General features: G+C 58.6%; 2 protein-coding genes across 16 annotated transcripts in view; one reads left to right on the top strand and one right to left on the bottom strand.

Annotated features, from left to right (window-relative positions):
• TMPRSS6 (transmembrane serine protease 6) overlaps positions 1 to 7,837 on the top strand; it is a 35,484-nt gene extending 27,647 nt beyond the window's left edge. For all 4 annotated transcript variants that reach the window (XM_074375494.1, XM_010960354.3, XM_074375493.1 and 1 more), the window contains exons 13-18: positions 969 to 1,082; positions 2,161 to 2,277; positions 2,640 to 2,808; positions 4,333 to 4,604; positions 6,354 to 6,490; positions 7,014 to 7,837. In XM_074375494.1, the coding sequence (XP_074231595.1) occupies positions 969 to 1,082; positions 2,161 to 2,277; positions 2,640 to 2,808; positions 4,333 to 4,604; positions 6,354 to 6,490; positions 7,014 to 7,172 (968 nt within the window). In that variant the 3' untranslated portion in view covers positions 7,173 to 7,837. The remainder of the gene's footprint in view (positions 1 to 968; positions 1,083 to 2,160; positions 2,278 to 2,639; positions 2,809 to 4,332; positions 4,605 to 6,353; positions 6,491 to 7,013) is intronic.
• Positions 30 to 21,412, bottom strand: KCTD17 (potassium channel tetramerization domain containing 17). 12 transcript variants are annotated; one of them, XM_074375495.1, is made up of 9 exons: positions 21,181 to 21,412; positions 19,874 to 19,982; positions 17,474 to 17,565; positions 16,964 to 17,088; positions 16,414 to 16,509; positions 14,708 to 14,856; positions 14,367 to 14,492; positions 12,907 to 13,003; positions 11,065 to 11,283 (listed from the first exon to the last, which is right to left on the bottom strand). In XM_074375495.1, exons 1-9 carry the CDS (start codon positions 21,373 to 21,375, stop codon positions 11,214 to 11,216), a joined length of 1,059 nt encoding a protein of 352 aa, XP_074231596.1. In that variant the 5' UTR covers positions 21,376 to 21,412; the 3' UTR covers positions 11,065 to 11,213. The 12 variants fall into 12 exon arrangements, with proteins under 12 accessions (XP_045376652.1, XP_045376651.1, XP_045376646.1 ...); XM_074375497.1 differs by lacking the exons at positions 14,708 to 14,856; positions 16,964 to 17,088 and adding exons at positions 12,196 to 12,286; positions 12,640 to 12,717 and having other exon boundaries at positions 21,181 to 21,408; XM_045520694.2 differs by lacking the exon at positions 11,065 to 11,283 and adding an exon at positions 12,552 to 12,717.
• Positions 21,413 to 22,057: the final 645 nt, after the last annotated feature.

Here is a 22,057-nt window from a genome sequence, read left to right as displayed (position 1 = left end):
GCCCGCCCACCCCAGCCCTCCTCTCTCCTCACCTCTGTGCTGGGCTGAGCCCACCCTTTTAAGCCGAGACCACCCCCTCCCCACCACATGCAGCTCCTGTTAGCAGCATCCAGGAAGGCTCTCTTGCTGTGTTGAGAGGGCAGGATGGAAGCACAGAGTCGGAAGGTGGCCTCTCCAGGGCCACCCCCAGGGGCAGTAGCAGGGACAAGCTACTGTCCAGGTGTCCTGACTCCCAGCTCAGGGCTTCTCCCCACCAGGCCATCACCCTCAGCCTTCTGTCCGGCCAGCCATCCTAGAAGGAATAGAGCAGATGAGGGAGAGGAGGGCCAGGCTGTTAAGCAGGGATGGGTAGACCCGGGGTGGCCACGGAGAGCATCCTTTATCTCCCTGCCTTGAGTGGGGTCCTCACCCTGCCACTGCACGGGTTCCAACTGGAGCTGCCAAATCTTACTGGGGTTGTTCTCACCACTGCCCAGCCCTGGCAGAAGGGACTCAGGGTCCTGATGGTGCCCAAGCCAGGACTCCCTCAGAATAATACCTCTTCCCCTGAACCCTGGCTTCTGGTCCCCAGAGTCACCATCAGGGCAGCCTGTTCTGGTCTGATCTCCCCAGACCACCCCCATCCCATCAAAGCTTTAACTATGTAAGGAGAAAAGCAGGAGGAAAGGCAGATATGCCTGCCTCTGGGATGATCCTGCCTTCATGATGGGGAAGGTGCCTCATATTTGGAACCAGAACATCTGGCTTCAAATTCTGGTTCAGCCAGGTAGCCTTGGACAAGTCACTTCATTTCTGTTTCCACCGATGGAATGGCATATCTCACAGGGTTGCTGTGAAACTCAGATGTAAAGTACCTGGGAAAGAGACTCGTGGTCGTGATGGGCAATGCAATACACGGTCTACACGCAAAGTCCCAGCTGGTTCCTCTGGCTTCCTCCCACCTGCCCCCTCTCTGTGTCCTCACACAGTTTGCAGAGCCACATTCCAGTGCCAAGAGGACAGCACGTGCATCTCACTGTCCAGGGTCTGTGACCGGCAGCCTGACTGTCTCAATGGGAGTGATGAAGAGCAGTGCCAGGAAGGTAAGGCGGGGTATGACCAGGTATCTAGAGGGAAACCAAAGAATGGGCTCAGCCAGACAGCCCAGCCCTCTGCATGCTCCTTCCCCAAAGGTTTCTGCTCTCTTGTCCGAATACTTACTGACCTGTCTATAAGTACGCCTTTATGTCCGTCCATCCATCCATCCATTCATTCATCTTCTGGTCCCTCTGACCACTTTGTCCATTGATTCATCCATCCACTCACCCATTCATCCATTGGTCTGTCCAACCACCTATCTCCCTATTGTCCATCTAATCATTTATTGGTTTACCCAACTACCTGTCTGTATGTCCATTGTTCCATTCTCCAACCTTGCATCCATCCAATGATCTTTCTAACTACCTGTTTGTCCATTTGTCCTTACATCCATTCATTTATCCATTCTTCTAGCTGCTTCTCAGTCTTCCTACCAGATCATCAAGCTACCCATTTGTTGGTCTGCCCAGTCTCCTGTCTGTGTCTCCATTGTTTTATCCATCTATCCATCCATCCATCCATCCATCCATCCATCCATCCATCCAACCAACCAAACTTCACTTGCAGACTACCCAGTGATAGGCAAGGCAGAGTGAGGAAATGGGAATAAAAGACACTACAGATGCGGTCCCTGCCCTCTGGGGATCATTTACTAGTACAGAGACCTGATGGTTGACTCTCTGGCTTTGAGCCAGAGCATAGGAAGACTGGAGGGCAACAAGGAGACCAGGCAGGGAGAGCTTGCTAGAGGAGGCAGGCCTGGAACTGGGCCTTAAAGAGAGGTAAAATTTAAATAGGCAGAAGGAAAGGAGACCAGGAGAAGGCCGGGCGGTGGAGCAGAAAGTTCTTCACAGAGAAGACACTGAGGAGCAGCGGGGTGGTGGCTGGGTGGGGCCAGGGCCTGGAAGACTGCCAGGTAAGTGGGGAGCCTTAGTCTGATGGGCGAGGCATAGCCTTGCTCCTGGGAGCCTCGTCTGAAATTAGGGGCACAGTTCTGCCTCTGGGTACCACACCTGGGGGTGGGGGGGCATGACTGGGGTCAGGGACCCACTCTGCGCCCTGCCCCCGCCCCCTCTACCCCAGGGGTGCCTTGCGGGACCTTCACTTTTCAGTGTGAGGACCGCAGCTGCGTGAAGAAGCCCAACCCGCAGTGCGATGGGCACCCGGACTGCAGGGACGGCTCCGACGAGCAGCACTGCGGTGAGCCCGCCCGCCCGTGGCCCTGGGGGCTCCGCTCCAACAGGGTGGGGTGGGGTGGGCAGGAGAGCCCTCCCCCCGCGGGACCCTCGATCATGGGAGGGAGGGAGGGAGGTGCCCACACTGGGGAGTGGAGGGAGAGCTCACTGTTCGTCCATCTGTCTCTTTCCGCACCCTCTGCCCCCTCATCTGGGTCCTGCCCACCTCTCTCCCTTCCTCACTCCTTCATTCTCTTTCCCTTTCTCCAACCATGTCTTTCCTCTGCTCTTCCTCCATGCTTCCTCCTTCTGTCTCTCTGTGTCTTTTTTTTCCTGGTTCCTTCCTGCCCCTCCCCATCTGTCCATCCCTGCCCCCGCTACCCCCAGACTGTGGCCTCCAGGGCCCCTCCGGCCGCATCGTGGGCGGGGCCGTGTCCTCGGAGGGTGAGTGGCCGTGGCAGGCCAGCCTCCAGGTTCGGGGCCGACACATCTGTGGGGGGGCCCTCATCGCCGACCGCTGGGTGATCACAGCTGCCCACTGCTTCCAGGAGGACAGGTGAGGGGGACGGCACGGGGACAGAGACCACCAGAGATGGGCTAGGGAAGGCCGCGGCAGGTGGGTACAGTGTGTCTGAGATGGGCGGTGGGAAGCCCCTCAGACTGGCTGTTCTGACACTTGAATTCTGTCCTGGCTCCACCACAAACATACTCTGTGCCCCTGAAAAGTTTGTTCAACCTCTCTGTGCTCTGCTTCTGATATCTTGCTTTCAGTTGAGTCAGTGATTCATTCATTTAGCAAGATTTATTGTGCCAACACTATGTGCCAGGGGCTGTGCTAGACACTGGGGTACAGCAGAGAACAGAAATGCTCCATCTGGTCATCGTCCATGACCTTCTCCTCCAGGGCCTGCCTGTGACCTGGAGTGAGGGGGACCAGAGAAGCCCACAGGAAGGGGCATCCACCCCACCCCACAGACATCTTCCCCATCTGCGTGGTGGGCTGACAGTGCTGTCCATCCACCTCTAGCCTGATGTCCTGGGCCCCAGCCCCCACCCCCAGCACAGCCAGCCCTGGACTCTCCCTACATCTCCCCGTCTGACCTGGGTCTACACAGCCCTAACCAAAGACCTGGAGCCACCAGGGCACCTCCTCTTCCGCCTCTCACACTCAGAGCCAGGCAGCAAGTCCTCTCAGTGCTCCGGACAAATCTCCTCTCCACACTGCCACCATCACCCCAGGGTCACCCTGCCCGCGCAGAGCCCAGCTCACATTTGCATCCTCTGCCCGGCTACCCAGGTGTTCCTTCTGGGTGCAGTCTGACTACCTGGTTTCTTTCACGCCATCCCTGGCTCCCCAGTGCCCACAAGGTAAAGAGAGACCTGATGCTGACCTGGCTTCCAGGGGTCTGCACAGCCCGGTCTCTGCCGATTCACCCACACTCAACTCCCACCCCCTCCTCCTGAGGATTAACAAGTCTCAGGGGTTCACAGTGGCCCCCTCTATAAAGTATACTTTATGTAGAGTATCTTTATAGAGAGAAAAAAGGAGAAAAAGATTTGTCGGTGTCCTGCGCTGTGCTAATTTTTTTTACATACACAGTCTTATTAAATTCCCCCAGGGACAGGAGGGAGGGAATAGCGCAGTGGTAGAGTATGTGCTTAGCATGCATGAGGTCCTGCGTTCAATACTCAGTACCTCCATTAAAAAAAAAAAAAACAACCTTAATAATAAAAAGACAATTACCCCATTACCACCAAAAAAAAAAAAAAAAAAACAACCAAATAAAAAAAAAATTCCCCCAGGAACATATGAGTAGATGCTGCTATTCCCATTTCACAGATGAAGTGAGTGAGACCTCGAGAGTTGCACCTAGGGTGGGATGGAGCTGGGGCTGGAAGCCAGGCAGGAGAGGGGGCTCCACAGCCAACACTGAACATGGTACCACCAGCTGCCCGGCCTAGAGCAGGGCAGGGATGGGTGTGGAAGGCAGTGTCCCAGGTGGGGAAGCTGGCCACCCTAAGGATCCGGGATGGGATGGGAGAGGCGGCCGCTGAGTGCTCTCACCCTCCCCGCCCCCAGCATGGCCTCCCCGGCGCTGTGGACGGTGTTCCTGGGCAAGGTGTGGCAGACCTCGCGCTGGCCGGGCGAGGTGTCCTTCAAGGTGAGCCGCCTGCTCCTGCACCCGTACCATGAGGAGGACAGCCACGACTACGACGTGGCCCTGCTGCAGCTCGACCACCCCGTGGTGCGCTCGGCCGCCGTGCGCCCCGTCTGCCTGCCTGCGCGCTCCCACTTCTTCGAGCCGGGCCTGCACTGCTGGATAACGGGCTGGGGCGCCCTGCGAGAGGGCGGTGAGCCGGACCGCGGGCAGGGGAGACAGGGTGGGCCGCCACACCCACCTTCTGAACTTGGAGGGGAGTGGGCAAGGGGCCTCCGGGCTCCACCCCAATGCCCTCTAGTCCTGGGATGAAATTGGGCTGGATTTCACAGAAGAAAACAACCTTTTACTATGGTCGTGGGCCCCTGCCCTCCTGGCTCTCCCCTTCCTTCCAGAAGGGCATTGAAGGAGAACCAAGGTCATGGAAGGCTACCTTGGGGGAGATGTGTGGAGTGAACGGATAGGCCAGGGTCCCCACGGCCCACAGGCAAGCTCCAACCTTCTGCTCCTCAAACAGTGGGTGGAGGGGTATGTGTCTGTGTTGGGGGGAGGCTCTTAATTATTAGTACTTTCCACATCGAGGTTAGATTTTAGGGGAGCATGGTTTCATTTAATCCATCCAATAACCCTAGTTATTGGCTATTACAGGCCCCGTTTTAAGGATGGGGAAACGGAGGCTCAGAGACATTTAGCAGTGGCTCAGAGTCACACAGCTAGAGAGGGCTGGAGCAGAGACTAGAACCCAGGACAGTGTGACACTTTGAGCCCTTGTTGTTCCTGCTACTGCCTCTCAGAAACATGAGTTTCTCCCCATCCCTCCTAAACTGACCAGAGCTGGCCGTCCCCAGAGACCACCTCTCAGTTCTGTACATAACTCCAGCCACGCCTTGCACCCTTTGTGGTGGTGGCTTTAAAAATGTGAACCACAATTTACAATCTGGAGGCAGGCAGGATTGAGGGATAATTTAAAGATGGAGAAACTGAAGCTCAGGTGAAAAGTGACTTGTCCAAGAGGATGGTGGAAAACAGTGGTAAAGCAAGGACATTCATTCATTCATTCAGTGACACTTTTAAGGGCACCTGCTATGTGCCAGGCATCAAGCTGGACAAAGGGGATTTAAAGATGAACAGGGAACACTCTTGAGGAGACAGTCAGTGCTAAGAGCTGATGTGGATGGGGAGGTAGAGGGGGCAGTGTTAGCCCAGAGGAGGGGCAGTTGAGCTGAGGCTTGGAGGATGGGTCAGCGGTGTCTCAGCAAAGGGGAAAGGTGTTTCCAGTAAGAGCACAGGTGGCAACTCAGGGATCCCTGAGAACACCCAGCACCAGAAGGGAGCCGGGAAACAGGTTGATCTGGGCGAGGATCAGCGGGGGCCGCCATAAGGACCTTGGGTTGGGAGTTCTTCTCCTGATCTGCATGAAGCCTCAGGGCTTCGAGAAAAAACACTGCTGTCTGGGCCCCACCCCAGCTGAACAGACCAGATCTCCATTCTGGGTGGGACTAGGCACGGTTTATATTGACACCCTCTGGGGGTTCTAACACGCAGCCCTCATGGAGAAGCGCTGGGCTGGACAGTGGGGAGATGCTGACGAGTTTTAGGGAGAGAGTGGAGGGGTGAGATGTGTGTTCTGGAAAAACCCCCAGGGCTGTCACATGGCAGAGGGGAGGTGGCCAAGTGGCCTCAATTGGGAGGAAGGAGGGGAGGGGAAGCAGGAGGAGGATTCTAGTCCAGATAGGTTCTGGGTGGGGGCTCTGTCCCCACCAGCCATTCAGAGAAGGAGCCGGAACAAGTGATGGTGAGGCAGAGGGTGGAGCTGGGAGGGTGGGCGGAGCAGGAGCGATGAAGGGGGCTCCTGAGATGCAAGAGGAATCGTGAAAGGAAGAATGGGGGGCCCCAGGGCACCTCAGATCTTCTCACCTCTGCCCTCCATCCTCCCGGGCAGGCCCTACCAGCAACGGTCTCCAGAAAGTGGACGTGCAGCTGATCCCGCAGGACCTGTGCAGCGAGGCCTACCGCTACCAGGTGACCCCCCGCATGCTGTGTGCCGGCTACCGCAGGGGCAAGAAGGATGCCTGCCAGGTGACTCCCGTGGTGGGTGGGCAAGACGGGGGAGAGGGCGCTGCTCTCATCACCCAGGACCTGGCCCTCCGCTCACACAGGCTGCTGAAGCCTCCGGGCAAGGTGGGGTTGGCTGTCCCCACTTGATGGTCGGGGAAACTGAGGCTTGGGAGGTGGAGAGCCTTGCTCCAGGTTGCAGGTCCCAGAGCAGAAGAGACCTGAGGTGGGCAGGCCTGAGGCCCAAACCCAGCCCTGCTCCTTGTCCACCACAAGGCACTTTGCCCAAGTGGCCCAGCAGAGGGCTAGAAGGAGCCCACAGAAGGGAGGCAGATCTGGGTGTGGGGGACACACAGCCTCGCTTCCACAACAGCCAGGCCCTGCTGGAGGCCAGGCTGAGCTGGTTTGGGCTCCCTCCTTTTATCAGAGGCTTTCAAAGTGGATGTAACATCCTTGCTCTCACTCAGAACATCCCTGGCAGTCAGGACCCTTGCCTGGAAGGGGGTGCTTTACCCTGACTTGGCTCCGTCTCTCCCCTCCTTTACAGGGCGACTCAGGTGGCCCACTGGTGTGCAAGGAGCCCAGTGGCCGCTGGTTCCTGGCGGGGCTGGTCAGCTGGGGTCTGGGCTGTGGCCGGCCCAACTACTTTGGTGTCTATACCCGCATCACGGGAGTGATTGGCTGGATCCAGCAGGTGCTGACCTGAGGAGCTGCCCGCCCTGCAGAGCAGTGGCCCACCTCTTGGACTCAGAGAGCCCAGGGCACCCGCCAGATGGGGGAAAAAGTATTCTGTGGATAGCAGGGCCCTGAGGGGACCGAAAGTGGCATCTTCCCTATCCCCCCACCTGCTCCCTGACATCTGCCGCAGGGAGGGCACAAGGAGGGAGGAAGGCCATTAGCTGGTGGTCCAGCCATCCACCGAGGGCCTGGGATGGTCAGCAGGCCAGGCTGGGGGACTCCCATCCAGCCTGCCCCCTCCTGATTCTCTCTTCTCCTTCCCCTTCCTCCACTGCTGATCTGGGGGGAAGAGTTCAGCATGATACATGGCTTCCAGGTCCCAGTAGGAGTGTCTGAGCCCCCTGCCCCTGCCCCAGCACAGAGGCTGCTTTGACAGCATCCACTTCAGCAGATTCCAGCCTGTGGAGCCCTCGGCCTAACTTGAGGGGTTGGGGTGGAAGGTGCCTCCGCAGGAAGGGCCCTCAGAGCCCTGGAGACAGACAAGTGGGCCAGTGGCCACTGCAAGCCAAAGGGTGGGGAGCCCTGGTTCCAGGGTCCTTCTACCCCTACCTGCCCCCACCACCCTGGCTTTCACTGCCCACCCTCACCTGGAGGTGAGCTCAGCTGCCCTTGGAATAAAGCCGTCTGATCCGAGGTCATGCTCCGGGGATTGAATGCGGCTGCAGGCGCTGATCTGACCGAACAGACCCTGCTGTCTGCTCAGCCTGTTGGCCAAGTGTCCAGAAGGCCAAGGTGGGGCCAGTGGGGACAGGGCTGGCCTCCAGAGCAGCTGCTGAGGTCCCAGGAGCAACCCTGGTGGGGGGCAACAGTTTGGTGACCCTCAGCAGAGTGAGGGCTGGGACAAGTGATGGGGTCCTTCTGGAACCTTGGAAGGAAACTAAGGGGCAGAGACATCCTCATGATTGCACCAGGGGGCAGGAGTGGAGCCTGGAGTGGAAGCCATATCTCCCATTTCCCAGTCTACCACTTTCCCTCCTGCACGGCACTCCCTCTGCATTCTTTGAGTCATTTATTTAGCAAGCATCTCACAGGTTCCTACCACGTGCCAAGTACTGCGCTGGGGTCACAGAGCTGCACGGAACTTGGCTCCTGATCTCAGGATGGGTGGGGGTGACGATCCAGTATGAAGGGTTTTGGAGGGTAGCCTGTAACTTGGGAAGTCAGGGAAGGCTGCCTGGAGGAGGTGAGACTTGAGTTGGGGTTCAAAGGTGGCCAACGTGGGGAATAGCATTCCAGGCAGGGGAACAGCATGTGCAAAGGTAGAGAGTCCCCAGAGTCAATGGCCTATTAGGGAACAGTACGTTGTTTTTAGTTAGAACAGAGGTTGCGAGGGGGTAATGAAAAGGAATTCATGGTCAGGGAGCAGCACACAGATCAGACGACAAAGAGCTTGGAGGTGAGCCAAGGACTGGGCCGTCTGGGGAGCCAAGGAAGGCTCTAGGGCAGGGAAGTGACACGGGCATAGATTCACAGTTTAGAATCACCACTGGCGCCAGTGTGGAGGAGGCCAGAGGCAGAGAGGCTGGTGAGGAGGCCACTGCAGAACCCCAAGGAGAAGATGGGGCCTGGACCGAGCTGGGCAATGGAGATGGACATAGGGTTGAAGGACACTCACTGTCCTCCAGGTGCCTCAGTGGATGGGGTGAGGTGAGGGAGGACTCACCCAGGACCACTCCCAGCTGGGCTGGTAGAGGACTCATTGCTTGAGCCTGGTCACCTGGGGTGGTCTGGGGAAGGGCTCTAGGAAGGTGTCATGAACTTGGGGTGCCTCTGGGAGGGAGATGAGCTGGAGGCAGATGGAGCTTGAGAGAGAGGTCTGGAGGGACTTTAGAGCCACCATCCACGGAAGGTGGTCCAGGGAAGACAGAGGAGGTGGGGGAGACAGAGACACTGCAGATGTGGGGCCCAGAGTAGGCTGAGGGATGTGGCCAGAGGCTGGAGGAGACCTGAGAGGGGTGGAATCTTGGTGGCAGCCAAGGGTGTGGTCTGAGTGGGCGTGGTCAGGGAGGGCCGCTGGGCTGGGTCCTGGTGGAGGTGAGGGAGAGTCAACTGTGAACAAGTCTTTCTCCCAGCCTAGCTGGGAGGAGAAGGAAGCGGAGAGCCTTGGAGGGGACCTAGTCTCAAGAGGGTTTTCAAAGACAGGCAGCGGCTACCAGGTCCACATGTGGAGAGCCCTTCCCCTGCTGGGTCCCGCCTGTGGAGCTGGAGCAGATGGAGCAGACGCTGTGGATGGGGACCTCTAGGGTGGGGGCAGGACTCCACCCTGGGGGGCCTTTGAGGGATCTTAGAGGGGGAGCAGAACACAGCTGGAAGGTGCTTTGCTAAAATGCAAAGTCACAGCCTTACTCGGATCTTAATTAGTCAAAATTAGCGAGGATGGCATAACCTATTCTTTTAACAAGCCTCCTGGTGACTCTCTTGCAAGCAAAGCTGGACACAAAAAGTGAGGTCAACTTCAGAGCGCCGAGTGGCCCAAGGGGAAGAGTGGTGAGACCCCCCCAGACTGCTGAGGGGTTAGGGGAGGGCCTCTGCCTAGGGGACCATGCTCTGCAGAGAGGTACCCCAGCAGTGCTAAGTTGCTGGGGGCAGGGGAGCAAGGCAGACACTCAGCAGGACCGAGGAGGTGAAGGAACTGGCTGGGGGTGGCGTGGGGCTTGTATTCCCTAGGACTTGGGGCTGAGGGTGGCGGTGACCAAGAGGTGTCACAGCAAAAAGCAGAGTGGTCGTCCTGGGGGGTTAGGATGGAGCAAGGTGGCAGGGTGAAGCCAGGATACAGAGGGCCATCTGAACGGTGAGGTGAGGCTGGGAAGTGGGAGGCAGGGAGCCAGGCTTGGGAGGACCTGCATCCTGATTCCCGGAAGCCCAAATTCCCTATGCCCTTAGCACCCCGGCCGGTCTAGGGCTGCCTGGAGGCCGGAAGAGACCTGTGTGACTCCAGGGGGCTGGTACCTTCCAAAGTTCACCCAGTAAGGCAGAGTCGGTCCCCTCGGTGTTTGGCCACTGGATGTAGGATCCAGCCACAACGCCCCTCCCAACATACCCAGGAGAGGGTATGACAACAGGGCAGGGTCCCTGAGCTTTAGGAAAAAGCCCCACTACCTTTGGGCTGTCTATCTCACCTTGAGTTTAGCTCTTGTCCCCAAACGTGGCCCAGAGAAAGAGAGGGAGGCAGCTAGCCTGGCTGTTTCTTTAGGTTTTATTCCACGGTGGGGTCGGACACAGCTGAGAAGCAAGTACCCAGCCCGGGAGACCAGAAATGCAGGAGGGGGCTCCTCACTCAGCCCCTGCCACCCCAGACTCTTCCCTGGGCAGAGGGAGGAGTGTCCCCCTTTCCCTTGTCACCAGTTCCTGAGTGGCCGCACTGCCCCTCTAAGCCATGGCCTGCCTCCCTCTGGGCCAGGGCCCTCTATAGACGGGGAGAGCGTGGGGGTGGGAGCAGCCAAGGTGAAGGCCAAGTCACACATCCCCTGCTTCCCACAGGGCCGACCCCCACACCCTCCATCTCCCACCAAACCCTGAATCTCCATCCAGGGCTAGACAGGTCCCCCACTTCCGAGGGAAGGGTAAAGGGAGGGCCGCCCCGTCCGCGCTTTATACACTCCCTGAGGGTTTTCCGGGACTTTGCTCCTCTTTGTAACCTCACAACAACCCTGTGAGGTAGGTAGGGCAGGAAGTGAACCCATCCGACAGGCAGACTAAGGCTCAAGGAGGTGACGTGACTGGGCTGGGAGGGAGCGTATCTGCCATGCAGCTGGGGGACCCAGGGGAGGGGACGTGGGGGCCCGGGAGACACAGCTGGACAGCGCCACGCTTTGGCCACAGGCAGGTGGCTCTGCCCAGGGGCCCAAGGGCCCACCTCAGGCCTTGAGAGTTCCCAGAGGGCCTCCACCTGGCCCCCAGGGGCAGGGGTAAATCACAGCCCCACAGGTGTAGACAGAGGCGACAAGGGGGAGAACTCTTCCTCCGCCTCGAGCCGGGGGCCCACCCCGTGGTACAAAAATAAAGGATTTCAGATCGGAACCCCAAGTCCCTGGAGGTGATCTGGGGCCTCACATCCGGGTGCCTCTGGCTTGTAACAGCTAGAAAATAAGAGGGGGCAGGGGGATGGGGTGGGGAGTGGTCAGAACACCGGGAGGGGGATGGGGGGACCAGTGAGGAGGGGGTAATGCAGGGCCAGGAGAAGGGCAGAGAGGAGATTGAAATGGAGGGAGGGCAGGGTGGGGGAGAGAGGGAGAGAGAAAGAGGTCGGTGAGTCACAAGGTCCTTTCTGGGAGGAAGGAGGGGGGCTAAGGCCCAGAAAAAGTGGATTCAGAGCTGAGGAGGAGGGGGAGCGGGAAGGGAACCCAGCTCACCCGTCCAGGAGCCCCAAGCCCCATCTCAGGTCCAGTGGTGGCCAACTAGGAGGCCAGATTCTGCCAGGACTCCGGCTGGGGGTCAAGGCCAAGAGAGGCTGGTCACCACTGTCTCAGGCAAAAGGTCCCAGAGAGCAGCTATTTGTCCTCATTTCAGAGGCAACTGTGGCCCAGAGAGGGACAGTGACTTGCCCAAGGTCACACAGCAGGTAGGTAAGATTGAGTGGGCACCTGGCCAGGGTTTTTTCTGCCACACCTCAATCCTTAGCCAGCTCTAGCTGACTCCTCGTAAACCCGGGGAATCCAAGTGTGGCCTGTCCTTCCCACCCTTGCAGAAACAGGGAACCCAGTGCCATGAGGCTGTGACGCAGGAGCTCTTGGACATGCAGGATGAGTCCAGGGCACCTGGCTTCCGTCTCCCTTCCCTCCTTCCCAGCCTGGCTCTGGTGCTGATGGGCAGGTGGGAAAGAATTCCTGCCCCTTCGTCTTGTCTCAGTGCCTCACACTCAAGGCCAAGAGAGGCTGAGAAACTTTGGTGAGGGGAGAAAGTCAGCCAGAAGTTCAGCTCAAGTCCAGGGAAGGAGAGGTGAGCACCCTCCTGGCTTTCGCTCCTCCCTCCAGCTCCACCAAGCTACAAACCAGGAATGGCATCTCTGGGGGTGGGCGAGGGGCCGAGGAGAAGCCCTTACTGCAAGCACAGCCTCAGGTCTGAGGGGGTGCAGACGGGAACCTGCAAGGAGGAAATGTGAGGAGGAGGCGAGGAGGTGAGGTGCTGGAGCAGGGCGGCCCAGCCTCAGACGTGCCCAGCAGGGTCAGTGGGCACAGAGGAGGTGCAGCTGTGCCCTTCCTCCCCTGGCCGGGAGGCAGGAGGTACCAGAAAGGATGCAGGATGCGGCAGGCAGGATGCTCTGGGATGCAGGGCCGTGGCGCCTGGGTGGAGGGCGCAGGAGGCTGGGACCAAGGTGGCCCCGGGATGGAGGCGTGAGCAGGCAGAGAGAAAACCCGGACAGGGGCAGAGAGGGAAGAGGCAGGGTGTAGATGAGATCCAGGAGGAAGAAGAGGTGGATGAAGATGAGGCAGGACCTCCAGCGGGAAGCGGAGGAGGAGGAGGAGGCGGTGGTGGGAGGGAGAAAAGGTTAGCGGGATCCTGAGATGACTGGGCTGCAAAGAGAAAGTGAGAGAAGGGATGGTTATGCAGGTGAGGCGCCAGGCACGCGGCTGAGCTAACCCTGGTGGGCCCACCCCCCGGCCATCCCCGGGCCCCCCAGGTTCTGCAGCTGGCTCCAGCAGGGAGTGGGTGGGAGGCTCCGGCTTTTGTTAGCAATCATTCTCCTTGGGGGTTGGCTGCACCTTTCTCCTGTGTATCTGCCTCCACCTGCACCTGTGCCACCTCCACCTCCACCTCCTCCTCCTGCTGCTGCTCCTCCTCCAGCTGCTCCTCCGTGCTCTGTGGACCAGCCGGCGGACCCAGGGAAGAAAGAGTGCAGAACTAACGAGGGGGCCAGGGCTTGCTGGCGACGGTCCCCACAGGCCCCCATCTCAGGGAGAGCGGGTGGGCAAGATGAAGGGGGACCTCCAGGGGAGGGGATCACTCAGCCAAAGAAGCTGGGGCATCTCGTCTGGTTGGTCAGTCCCCTGGGAAGCCTGGGAAGAGTCTGGGGGTGGGGTGGGAACCAGCGGAGGGTGGGGTCCTGCTGAGGATGCTGGGGGATCAGCTGCTGTGACGGAGAGCAAGGCTGGGTGAGGGGGTGGAGGAGAAAAGGGGTGGGTGTGTGGCTGGGGTATCCTTGAGGGGCACCTGAGAAGGCCTCATTTTAGGCGGACTGACCCGGAGGAGAAATGAGACCAGGGCAAGCCCAGGGCAGACAGCACCCAGATCTGAGATGCCAGCAAGAGGCTCTGGCAGCCCAGGTCCCGAGGCTTTGGCCCAGAGAGGCAGGAGCAGCGGGCTCATGCGCACCCTTGAAAGACCACACCAGCCACTGGCCCTGATGGGGGTGGAGTGGGCGGGGGAAGTCACAGCACAGGGAGGCATACAGACAGACGGGAAGACAGAGTTCGTTAAGTCTCCACCACACAGGGACAGGCTCCTAGAAGGAACAGTCTCCCTCCTTCCCAGCCTGGCTTGCTGCCTGCCCCGCTGGTCTTACTGAAGGCCCCCGAGGCTTCCGACCAGCTCTGGGTCCAGGGTGGCAGGACCTCCGCTCAGCCCCCTCCCCGCCACCAACTGATGTGGCCTCACAGGCCAGGGCGGAAACACAGGGCTGGACCCCCCCAAGGGCTCCTGACCCCTCTGCTGTGGAGCCCGAGGAGGGAGCCTGGGGGAGGGGCAGGGTTGACAGATTTGGCTGCCCCACCCCAGCCCGGGCCCCAGGGAAATAAACTGGCCATTGAGATCCCAGAAGTTCCAAGCTTGATGGCACCCTCGCAAGCACGTGATCCACCCCCCTAACTTCTCCAAGAACACAAGGTGCCGAGAGGGGACAGGACTTGTCCAAGGTCACCATGCCTAGTTCAGTGCACTCCCCCTTGTGACACACTACCCCGTGGCCACCATGTGACCATCATTCAAGTGGCATCTAAGTCCACTCTCGCTGGGCCCTGAGGATCATCCCATCTCACTGCCCCCCTTAGCCTGGGCCTGGGTAACTGGCATGAGCAGACCACGGGTGGCATGGGATGGATGGCATGGGCCGTGGCCAGGGGGTTATGCGTGTACAGCAGGAGGAAGAAAGAAGCAGCAGGGCTGGCTAGGGGGAGGGCAGCGAGGGGAGGGGGGAAGGAGGGGAGGTTGACTTCGGGGGGCTCACCTTGGTCTTGCGGCTGGACTCGGAGCTCGGCCCGTGCGGGGAGCTGTAGAGCTCCTTGGACACCACGCACAGGAACTCCGCCTGGTCCTCGCTGCCGTAGTTGTAGGAGGAGCCGATGTTCACCAGCTGGAGGGGCGGAGCGTGGAAAGAAAATGATAGGTCGGGTTGGGGGTCGGGGAGTGTGGACGTGGGCACCTGTCAAGATACCAGCTGTGTCCCAGTCTTGCTGTTCCGTTCAGGCCCATCCCTGGGTTTCCAGAGGACAGCTCTAGTTGAAAGTCAGTCCTCCCCTCCGCTGCCACCTATGCCCTTCGGTCTGTTCGCAGGGCCAGCCTACCCACCTGGCTCGGCTGGGCCTGGTCCTTCGAGGAAGGCTTTTATCACTGCTGCTGCTCCCCTGCCCAGCCTGGTCCCAGGTCTAGCAGGCCGCCTTCTGAAAGTAGGCAGAGGCCTGTAACGGGCAGGTTGTCCATCTCTGTCCCAGACGTGGCTGAAACAGCCCCAGAACCAGGTTGCAGGGTGGAGTCGGCACGACCCGGTGGAGCCCCATAGAATATGCTGTTCACTTGGGGAAGCAGAGGTGGAACAGGCCGCCCGTTCCGTAGGCCGGTGGCCCCGACCCACGTGCTCAGCCTCTGAGAGCACATGCAATTGCCCAAGACTCCCATAGGCTCTCAAGAGTGACCCCATCTTTGTTCTGGGGTCCCTAGAATAACCACACCTGCAGGGGCCCTTCTGGCTGATAAAGGCCCTGCACACGACAGGTCTCATTCAGCCCCAGGAGCCCTCACTCTGCAGGCAGAGAGAAAAATCAGCCCCTTTGGCAGATGAGGCTTTGGAGAGGTGGTGGCCTGCCAGAAGTCCCACAGCCAGGAAGAGCAGAACAGGATTTGAATCCGGGACCCCGAGTCCTCTTTCGGGTCTTACAGACTTAAATGCTTCTGATAATTCACAGGATGCTAGCTGGCTCCAATGTCGAGAGGCCTACCCTGGGCCAGGGACTTTATCAACAGTCTTTCTTTTTCAGGGAGAGGGGAGGAGGCAGTGGAGGTAATTAGGTTTACTCACTTATTTATTTCTTAATAGAGGATTGAACCCAGGACCTCATGCATGCTAAGCAGGCACTCTACCACTGACCTATACCCTCCCCCTCAGTCTTTCTAATCTACACAACATCCCTGCAAAGGAGGCACTACTGGCCCACATCACAGATTACAGAAGTGAGGCCCAGAGAGATGTGACTTGCTTGAGGTCACACAGCGTATCAGTGGTGAGGCCTAGATATGAATCCAGTGAATGTACTGGGTTTGTTCCTCTAGACTGTCCGGCCATCCTGCAGAGCCTCGGGTTCTCCCTTCTTCAGCCTCCAGGTGCAAGGGGGCTCGTGTGGATAGCGGGTTAGCCCAGTCCTTCTCCTTCACTAAGGGCAAATCTGACCTTGGGTTAACTGTTCCTCTGGAGGCCTGAGAGAGGTGTGCATTACTAGGGCAGCACCGTTTATGGCTAAAAATCTCTCCTGATTGGGAAAGTGCATGGAGACTGGGAGGGAGTATGGGTCACCGTAAGTACCTCCCGGGGGGCCTCTGCTCTGGGCTTCCCTGAATGTGGCAAAGCTTGGAACTGGGCGTGTCCCTTGCGAGGACCCGGAAGCTGTATCTGGGGAGTTAATACAAGAAGTGTGGACCCACAGGGGCTTCCGCTTGCCTATGTACATCTTGTCTCCTTGAACCAGAGCTGTCCCTGGGGGGGCCAGAGATTTACATACTGCAGTCTAGACCACTTCCTGGTCGCTGGGAGGACTCTCACTAAAGAGGATTCCCTGGAGCTGCCCTGTGGCCAGTGGGCCTTCCATCCTTTCTCCCTCTTGGTCAGTCTGCTGCCAACTGTGGCCTTTCTTCATCTTGTTTAGTTAGACTCAAGAATTGGTGCCCCCCGTCCCAAAAGGGGGCTGCAGTAAGGAACCCAAGCTGGGGCTGAGGGAAGGGAGGGGCTTGCTTTGCCCGGAGGCTGGGAGTTCCTAGTTGTGGCCCCTGAGCACCCAGCCCACCTGCTCGAAGCGCCATCCATCGGACATGGTGGAGACCATCTGCGTGAGCTCCTCCTCCTGGCACTGCAGCACGCGGTACACGTGCTTGGGCGGGACCTGCAGGCAGAGAGGCGATGTGGAGGGCACCTGTGGGAGGGCCAGGCGGCTCGGGATGGGGAAGAGCATCTGCCCTCCCCCCACCATCTACCCCTAAGAAGGCGAGAAGGAAGCGAGGCGGGGAGGGGACAGAGTGGGAAGACAGGAGCCATGTCCTGAGTACCTACTATGTGCCAGGTACTCGACATGCATGATCTCACTTAATCCTTCCCAAACCCTAGAGATTATGGGATTTTCATGGAAGCTCAGAGAGGGTCAGTTACTTGCCCAAAGTCACCCAGCTAAAGAGTAGCAGAGCCAGGACTGGAATACAGGTGATACAAAAGGGAAAGAGGAGGGGAGTGGGGGACATTCTGGGTCACTAATTGAGGCAGCCCTTCCAGAAGAAATGGAGCACCCCCTTTCAATCTCCTGGGGCTGGAAGATGGTACCTCACTACCCATTTCCCACCCACCATGGCTTCCCCACGGTGGGCAGAGAATCTTTCCAGCTCCTCCTGCAGACTGGCCACTTAGGTCCAGGGTCTAAGCTCAGAAATGCCAGCTCCAGCAGCGTGCGCTGTACCTTCCAGGGGACCACCTGATTCCACAAAAAGTACCAATCCTGCATTGCCCCCCACAAGGCCCCCTGTACCTCCACACTGACCCCGTTTTGCCTGTGAGGAAGGGAAGGGTGGACAGTTCTCAGCACCTCTATATTTCACAAGAGGAAATCAAGGTCCAGAGAGGGGCATGAATGGACCAAGGTCACACAGCAAACAGAACCAAGGCAGGGACAGGACCCAGTGTCCATCTCCCAGTCTGGGGCGTTGCTGGGCAGTCTGGGGACAACCACCCATCCCCTTACAGGAGAGCTTGGCCTCCCCAAGTCTTCCTCCTGCCTCCCTCTTTGGCTCTGCTCCCTCTCCCCCACTGCCCCCTGCTCTGGCCACAGAAGCTGCCCCACTGCCCCGCTGCTCCCCGACCTGTGTGACGGTATAATCCTTCTCCTCCATCCGGTCTTTGATGATGCGGATCAGCGGGCCGATGTTGTAGAACTCCGCTTCCTCCAGGACCCCTGGCACAGACAGAGCAGCCCCTGGTCACCCCCACTGCCCCCATGCCCCATTCTCACCTAGTCCCCTCCACCTCCAAACCCACCCCCGGCTCCAGTCACAAGAGGGTCATGAGCATCTCTGAGTTCAGGGATCAGGCAAGAGGGAACACTTCCTTCCTTGGGTCCCACACTCTCCATGGCAGGGGCGAGAGGCCACCACTCAGCAGCGTGACATCCCTGCTATGCTGAGCATGGTCACCCAGGGACGCCTGCTGGTCCCCTATCTGGGGGCTGCTCTAGGGCTATCAAGAGGCAGCGGGCTTGTTGGGTTGAGAAGGGCCTTGACTGGCCCCCAAGGACATGCTCCCATCTCTGAAACACATGCTAAGGGCAGGCACCGGGTTAGGCACGTTCTGTTCTTTATTGTAGTTAATTCTCAGAACGAGAAGTAGGTACTTTAATCACCCCCAGTGAACAAACAGGGAAACTGAGGACCAGGAAAAGCAGCAGCTGAGCAAGGCTCAAGAGCTGGGATTCAGAGCCAAGTTCCTCTGACTTCAGAGCCCACTAAGTGCACGATCTTTGTGCACCTGCATCTCTCCGACCACCGCACTTTACAGTTTGCAAAGCCCCTCCTGTGTTCATCACAAGCCCCAGGGCCATGGAGAAGCAAGCATGACTGTCCTCATACAGTTAAGGGAACTGAGGGTCTTAGACACTGAGGGAGTCACCTCTCCAGTGAAGCACACGGCCCTCAGCCTTTGGACTTCCCCTAAGCTCCTGCAGGGAAGGGACACTTCTGGTCCTTTCCATGACTGGCCTCTGGGGACAGGGCCCATGCTGATCTACCCTGCTGTCCCTGGTGCCCATGTCAGTGAGTGCTGCTGCCTGGGTGCCCCCGTGGAGCCCTTCAGATGACAGACAACCAGCTCGGCATCACGAGTGCTCGGTGCCACTGGGCTAAGTGACACACTTGTATTTGCTCTTTTTATCCTCACAGCAGCTCAGCAAGGTGGGTGCTACTGTCACCCCATTCTATAGATGCAGGCGTGGGGGTGCAGACGGGTAAGTGATGTTCTAGGTGCCACACAACTAGTCAGTCTCCTCCCAGACTCCCCTGGTACCCTGGATGGGAGACCGAGCCCTGTCTGAAGGTGCTGGGAGTGCCAGGGCTTTGACAAACTCAGAACCTGTAAACAGATGTTGGCTGTGATGCGGCTGGAGCATTTACCTCCCTCCCTGTGGGACCTACTGTTGCGCCCAGGCCACGCCTGTGGTATCTGCATTCCCCCAGGGGCTGCCAGGAAAGCTGTGGGGCTCTGCAGAGCTGATGATGGGCTCTGAGTTTGAAGACCTGGCCCCCCGGGGAGCCACATGGCCTCTAGATCACTGTGTCCCATGGGGATAAGGAGGGAAGACTGTGGGCCCGACTGAGGAGATGGGATGTGCTGGACATGTACAGGGTACAAGCCCCGGGACTCATACCTACCGTCTCAGAACTTGTTCTCTGCAATGTACATCGCCGCCCACCCCTTCATACACATAAGTAGAGACTCAGAAAGGAGAAGTGACATGTCCAAGCTGGCCTGGCTGCGTCACCTGACCCAGAGGCACACCTTGTACCCTAAGAAGAATGCACTTGGCACCAACTGTAGTCCCTGTTCCTGCGGCTCTGCCAAGAAGCCATTCTCCCAGGCATGGCTTCCCCACGTCTGTTGGGCCCAGAAGTGAGCATCTACAGGGCCTCAGCTACCCAGGCCTGGGAGGGACCACAGCCGCACTGGGGAGCAGGCTTCCCTCCTCCCCTGCTCTGCCCACAACCAGCACCACCAGCACTGTGCTACCAAGGCTGCCAGATTTGGGAAGAGGCACCCGCTCCACCCACCTGCTGACTGTCAGCCCTCACCAGGCTTCTGAGATGCCGGATCACCCAGAGAAAGAGAACTGCATCTCTTCCCACACTCATCTCCACCCTGTTCACAACTGGCTTCCCAGGAGACCCAGAGAAAGGGCATCCCTGCCCACAGCAGAGGCTGCCGGCCTCGCTGGCTCCCTCTGTCCTCTGTCTCCATGTTTCTGTCACTCCCTTCAACAACACCCAGTGGAAGCATGGGCCAGTCAGTCACCTTGACAGAGCCTCCAGGTTCAGCCTGGCCAGAGGCTTTGGGATTCACTCCTGCCGGGGATGAGAAGAGGCAGGAAACATGGAAGAAAGCAGATGTTCCCTCCAGATGGGAGAAATGGCTTTGGACCTCCACGGAAGGCCCTGGCAGGCTGCTGAGCACAGGGCTAGGAAGTGGGCCCCTGCCAGCCTCCTGGACCAACTTACCTTCCTCAGCCATGTCCTTGTCCAGCACCAGTTTGCCATGCCGGAGGAAGTTCAGGATGGGCCCAAAGTAGGTGGGGTCGCGGTCAATGAGGTAGGCCCCAGTCTCATCCTATGGGGATGAAGGATACAGGCAGTGAGAGAAGAGCGAGCTCCCTCCCCTGCCCAACCCTGCACATACCGCCTCAGTTCAATCCCAGTAAAGGATCAGAGGGAGGGAGGGGGTGTGGAGACTGCTCTTCCCCAGAACAGAGCAGCAGGATGGAATAAAAAGGCTTTGAGGTCAGATACACCTAGGTTCAAATCCAGCGTCTGCTTTTTCCTGACTGTGTGACCATGGGCCAGTGACTTGGCCTCTCTGAGCCTCACTCCTCTGCCCCATAACTAGAGGGCATTGTGAGCATCCAGTGAGGTCTGAGTAGCACCGACTCAGAGTAGCGCTCAGGGATTGCCCCTCTTAGAGTTTGTTCCCTGAATCCAGTCCTGTACTGTCTCCACCAGATCTCCAGTTCTTCTGGGGATGTTTACAAGTTTCCAAAGGAGCTGCTATTTCACTGGATACCCTCAGCCTGCAAGGAGGCAGAGAGGGCATCAGTACAACTCTACAGAGAGAAAACTCAGACATCACCAGGTGAGGGAACTCATCCAAGGTCACAGCATCAGAAGGTCAGGAAACGGGAGAGAGGGGGCCTTAGAGGTCATTGCCAGACCAGCCCCCTGGGGTTACAGACAGGGGCTGGGCCTAGAGCAGCGAAGGGTCTGACCCAAGGTCATGCAGACAGTTTGCAGCAGAGCTGAGACGGGAACCCAGAAATGGTGCCCCAGGCCAGAGCTCCTCCCTAATGAAGCCCAGCTCAGAAGCTACTCCAGGATTTCTCCACCCTGCTCTCGGCACCCCTGGGCCACCCACACCCCAAAGGGCAGGGAGGAGCAGCCTCAGTAACTCCTTCTGTGGTGTGGGAGTCCAGTTTGGGCAGGAGAGAAGGCCTTAAGTGTCCATCCCTCTCCACAGCCCCAAAGGACAGGGAGCGTCCCCATCCATCAGCTTCCTGGGTTGGAAGCCCAGGGTAGCACTCAGAAGCTGCAAATGGCCGCAGCCTGGCGTTGTCCTGTTGCCACGGCAATGGGCACATCCCTCACTCTCGGATCCACTTCCTTCTCCCCTCCTCTGGCCAGTTCTTCCCGCCTCCAGCTCTTGGGAAATAAACCCAGCCGGCTTTCCAGCCCGGCGGGCGGGCCAGGCCAAACAGCCCGGATTCAGGCGAGGGAAGGCTCCCTAGCCCGACGACCGCCCACCCCGCGGGCCTCACCCGGTCGGACTGCAGCTCTTCCCCCTGGCACAGGCGGCTGAGGAAGGACTTCTGCTCGCGGCACAGCGTCTGCCGGGTGGTCAGGAACACCGTGCCCCCCACGTTGAGCCGCACCCACTTGCCCCAGCCGCCCGCCCCCGCCGGCGGCGCTGCTTCGCCAGCCTCCATCCTCATCGCTCTCCCTGGCGTCTGCATCCTCCAGGCAAGGCGGCTGGAGGCGGGCAGGTGCCGCGCGCCGGGCATGCCGGGAGCTGTAGTCCGCACCGCCCCGGGCGGGTGCGCCGGCGGGTGAGGGTCCGCGGACGCCCGCCATCCTGCCTTCCCCAGCCCCGCCCTGCTTTGCCCTTCCTGGGAAGCCCACAAACGGGGGTCTCTTGAAGAAGCCCTTTGGCCAAATGACTGTCTTTAGGGAAGGTCAAGTTCGAGGTCACTGGGAAAATAGTGAGTGATACCCCAAATCAGCAATCATCCCATTTTGTCTCCACATTATTGTTTTCCCTTTGTCCAGTCTGGGTTATCAAGCAGCTGACATGAGAGGAAACTTCTGCCTCCCCAAATTTTCATAGCATTTGCCTGTATCTGTTTTCTAATATTCTTTCATTCTGCCCTTTCGGGAAGCAGGGGTAGAGCTGGGTTCTTTCCCCACATAAATTCTTTGAGGACAACACAGCTGGGCTTAAAGTTGGCTCAGCACCTTCTATAGCCCAGACGCTTTATGCATATATATTATTCACTGATGCTCTCAGCAGCCGTGAGAGCATCAATGAGTCAGTGAGGTTGGTGTTATTTGCACCCATTTTACAGATGAGAACACAGAGGTGAAGTGCTCTGCTAGACTCACACAGCTGGTGAGTGGCAGGTTGGCACTAACCAGGTG

This window comes from Camelus bactrianus, chromosome 12 (assembly GCF_048773025.1).
Source record: "Camelus bactrianus isolate YW-2024 breed Bactrian camel chromosome 12, ASM4877302v1, whole genome shotgun sequence".
NCBI lineage: Eukaryota > Metazoa > Chordata > Mammalia > Artiodactyla > Camelidae > Camelus > Camelus bactrianus.
This window is presented reverse-complemented; position numbering and strand designations above follow the sequence as displayed.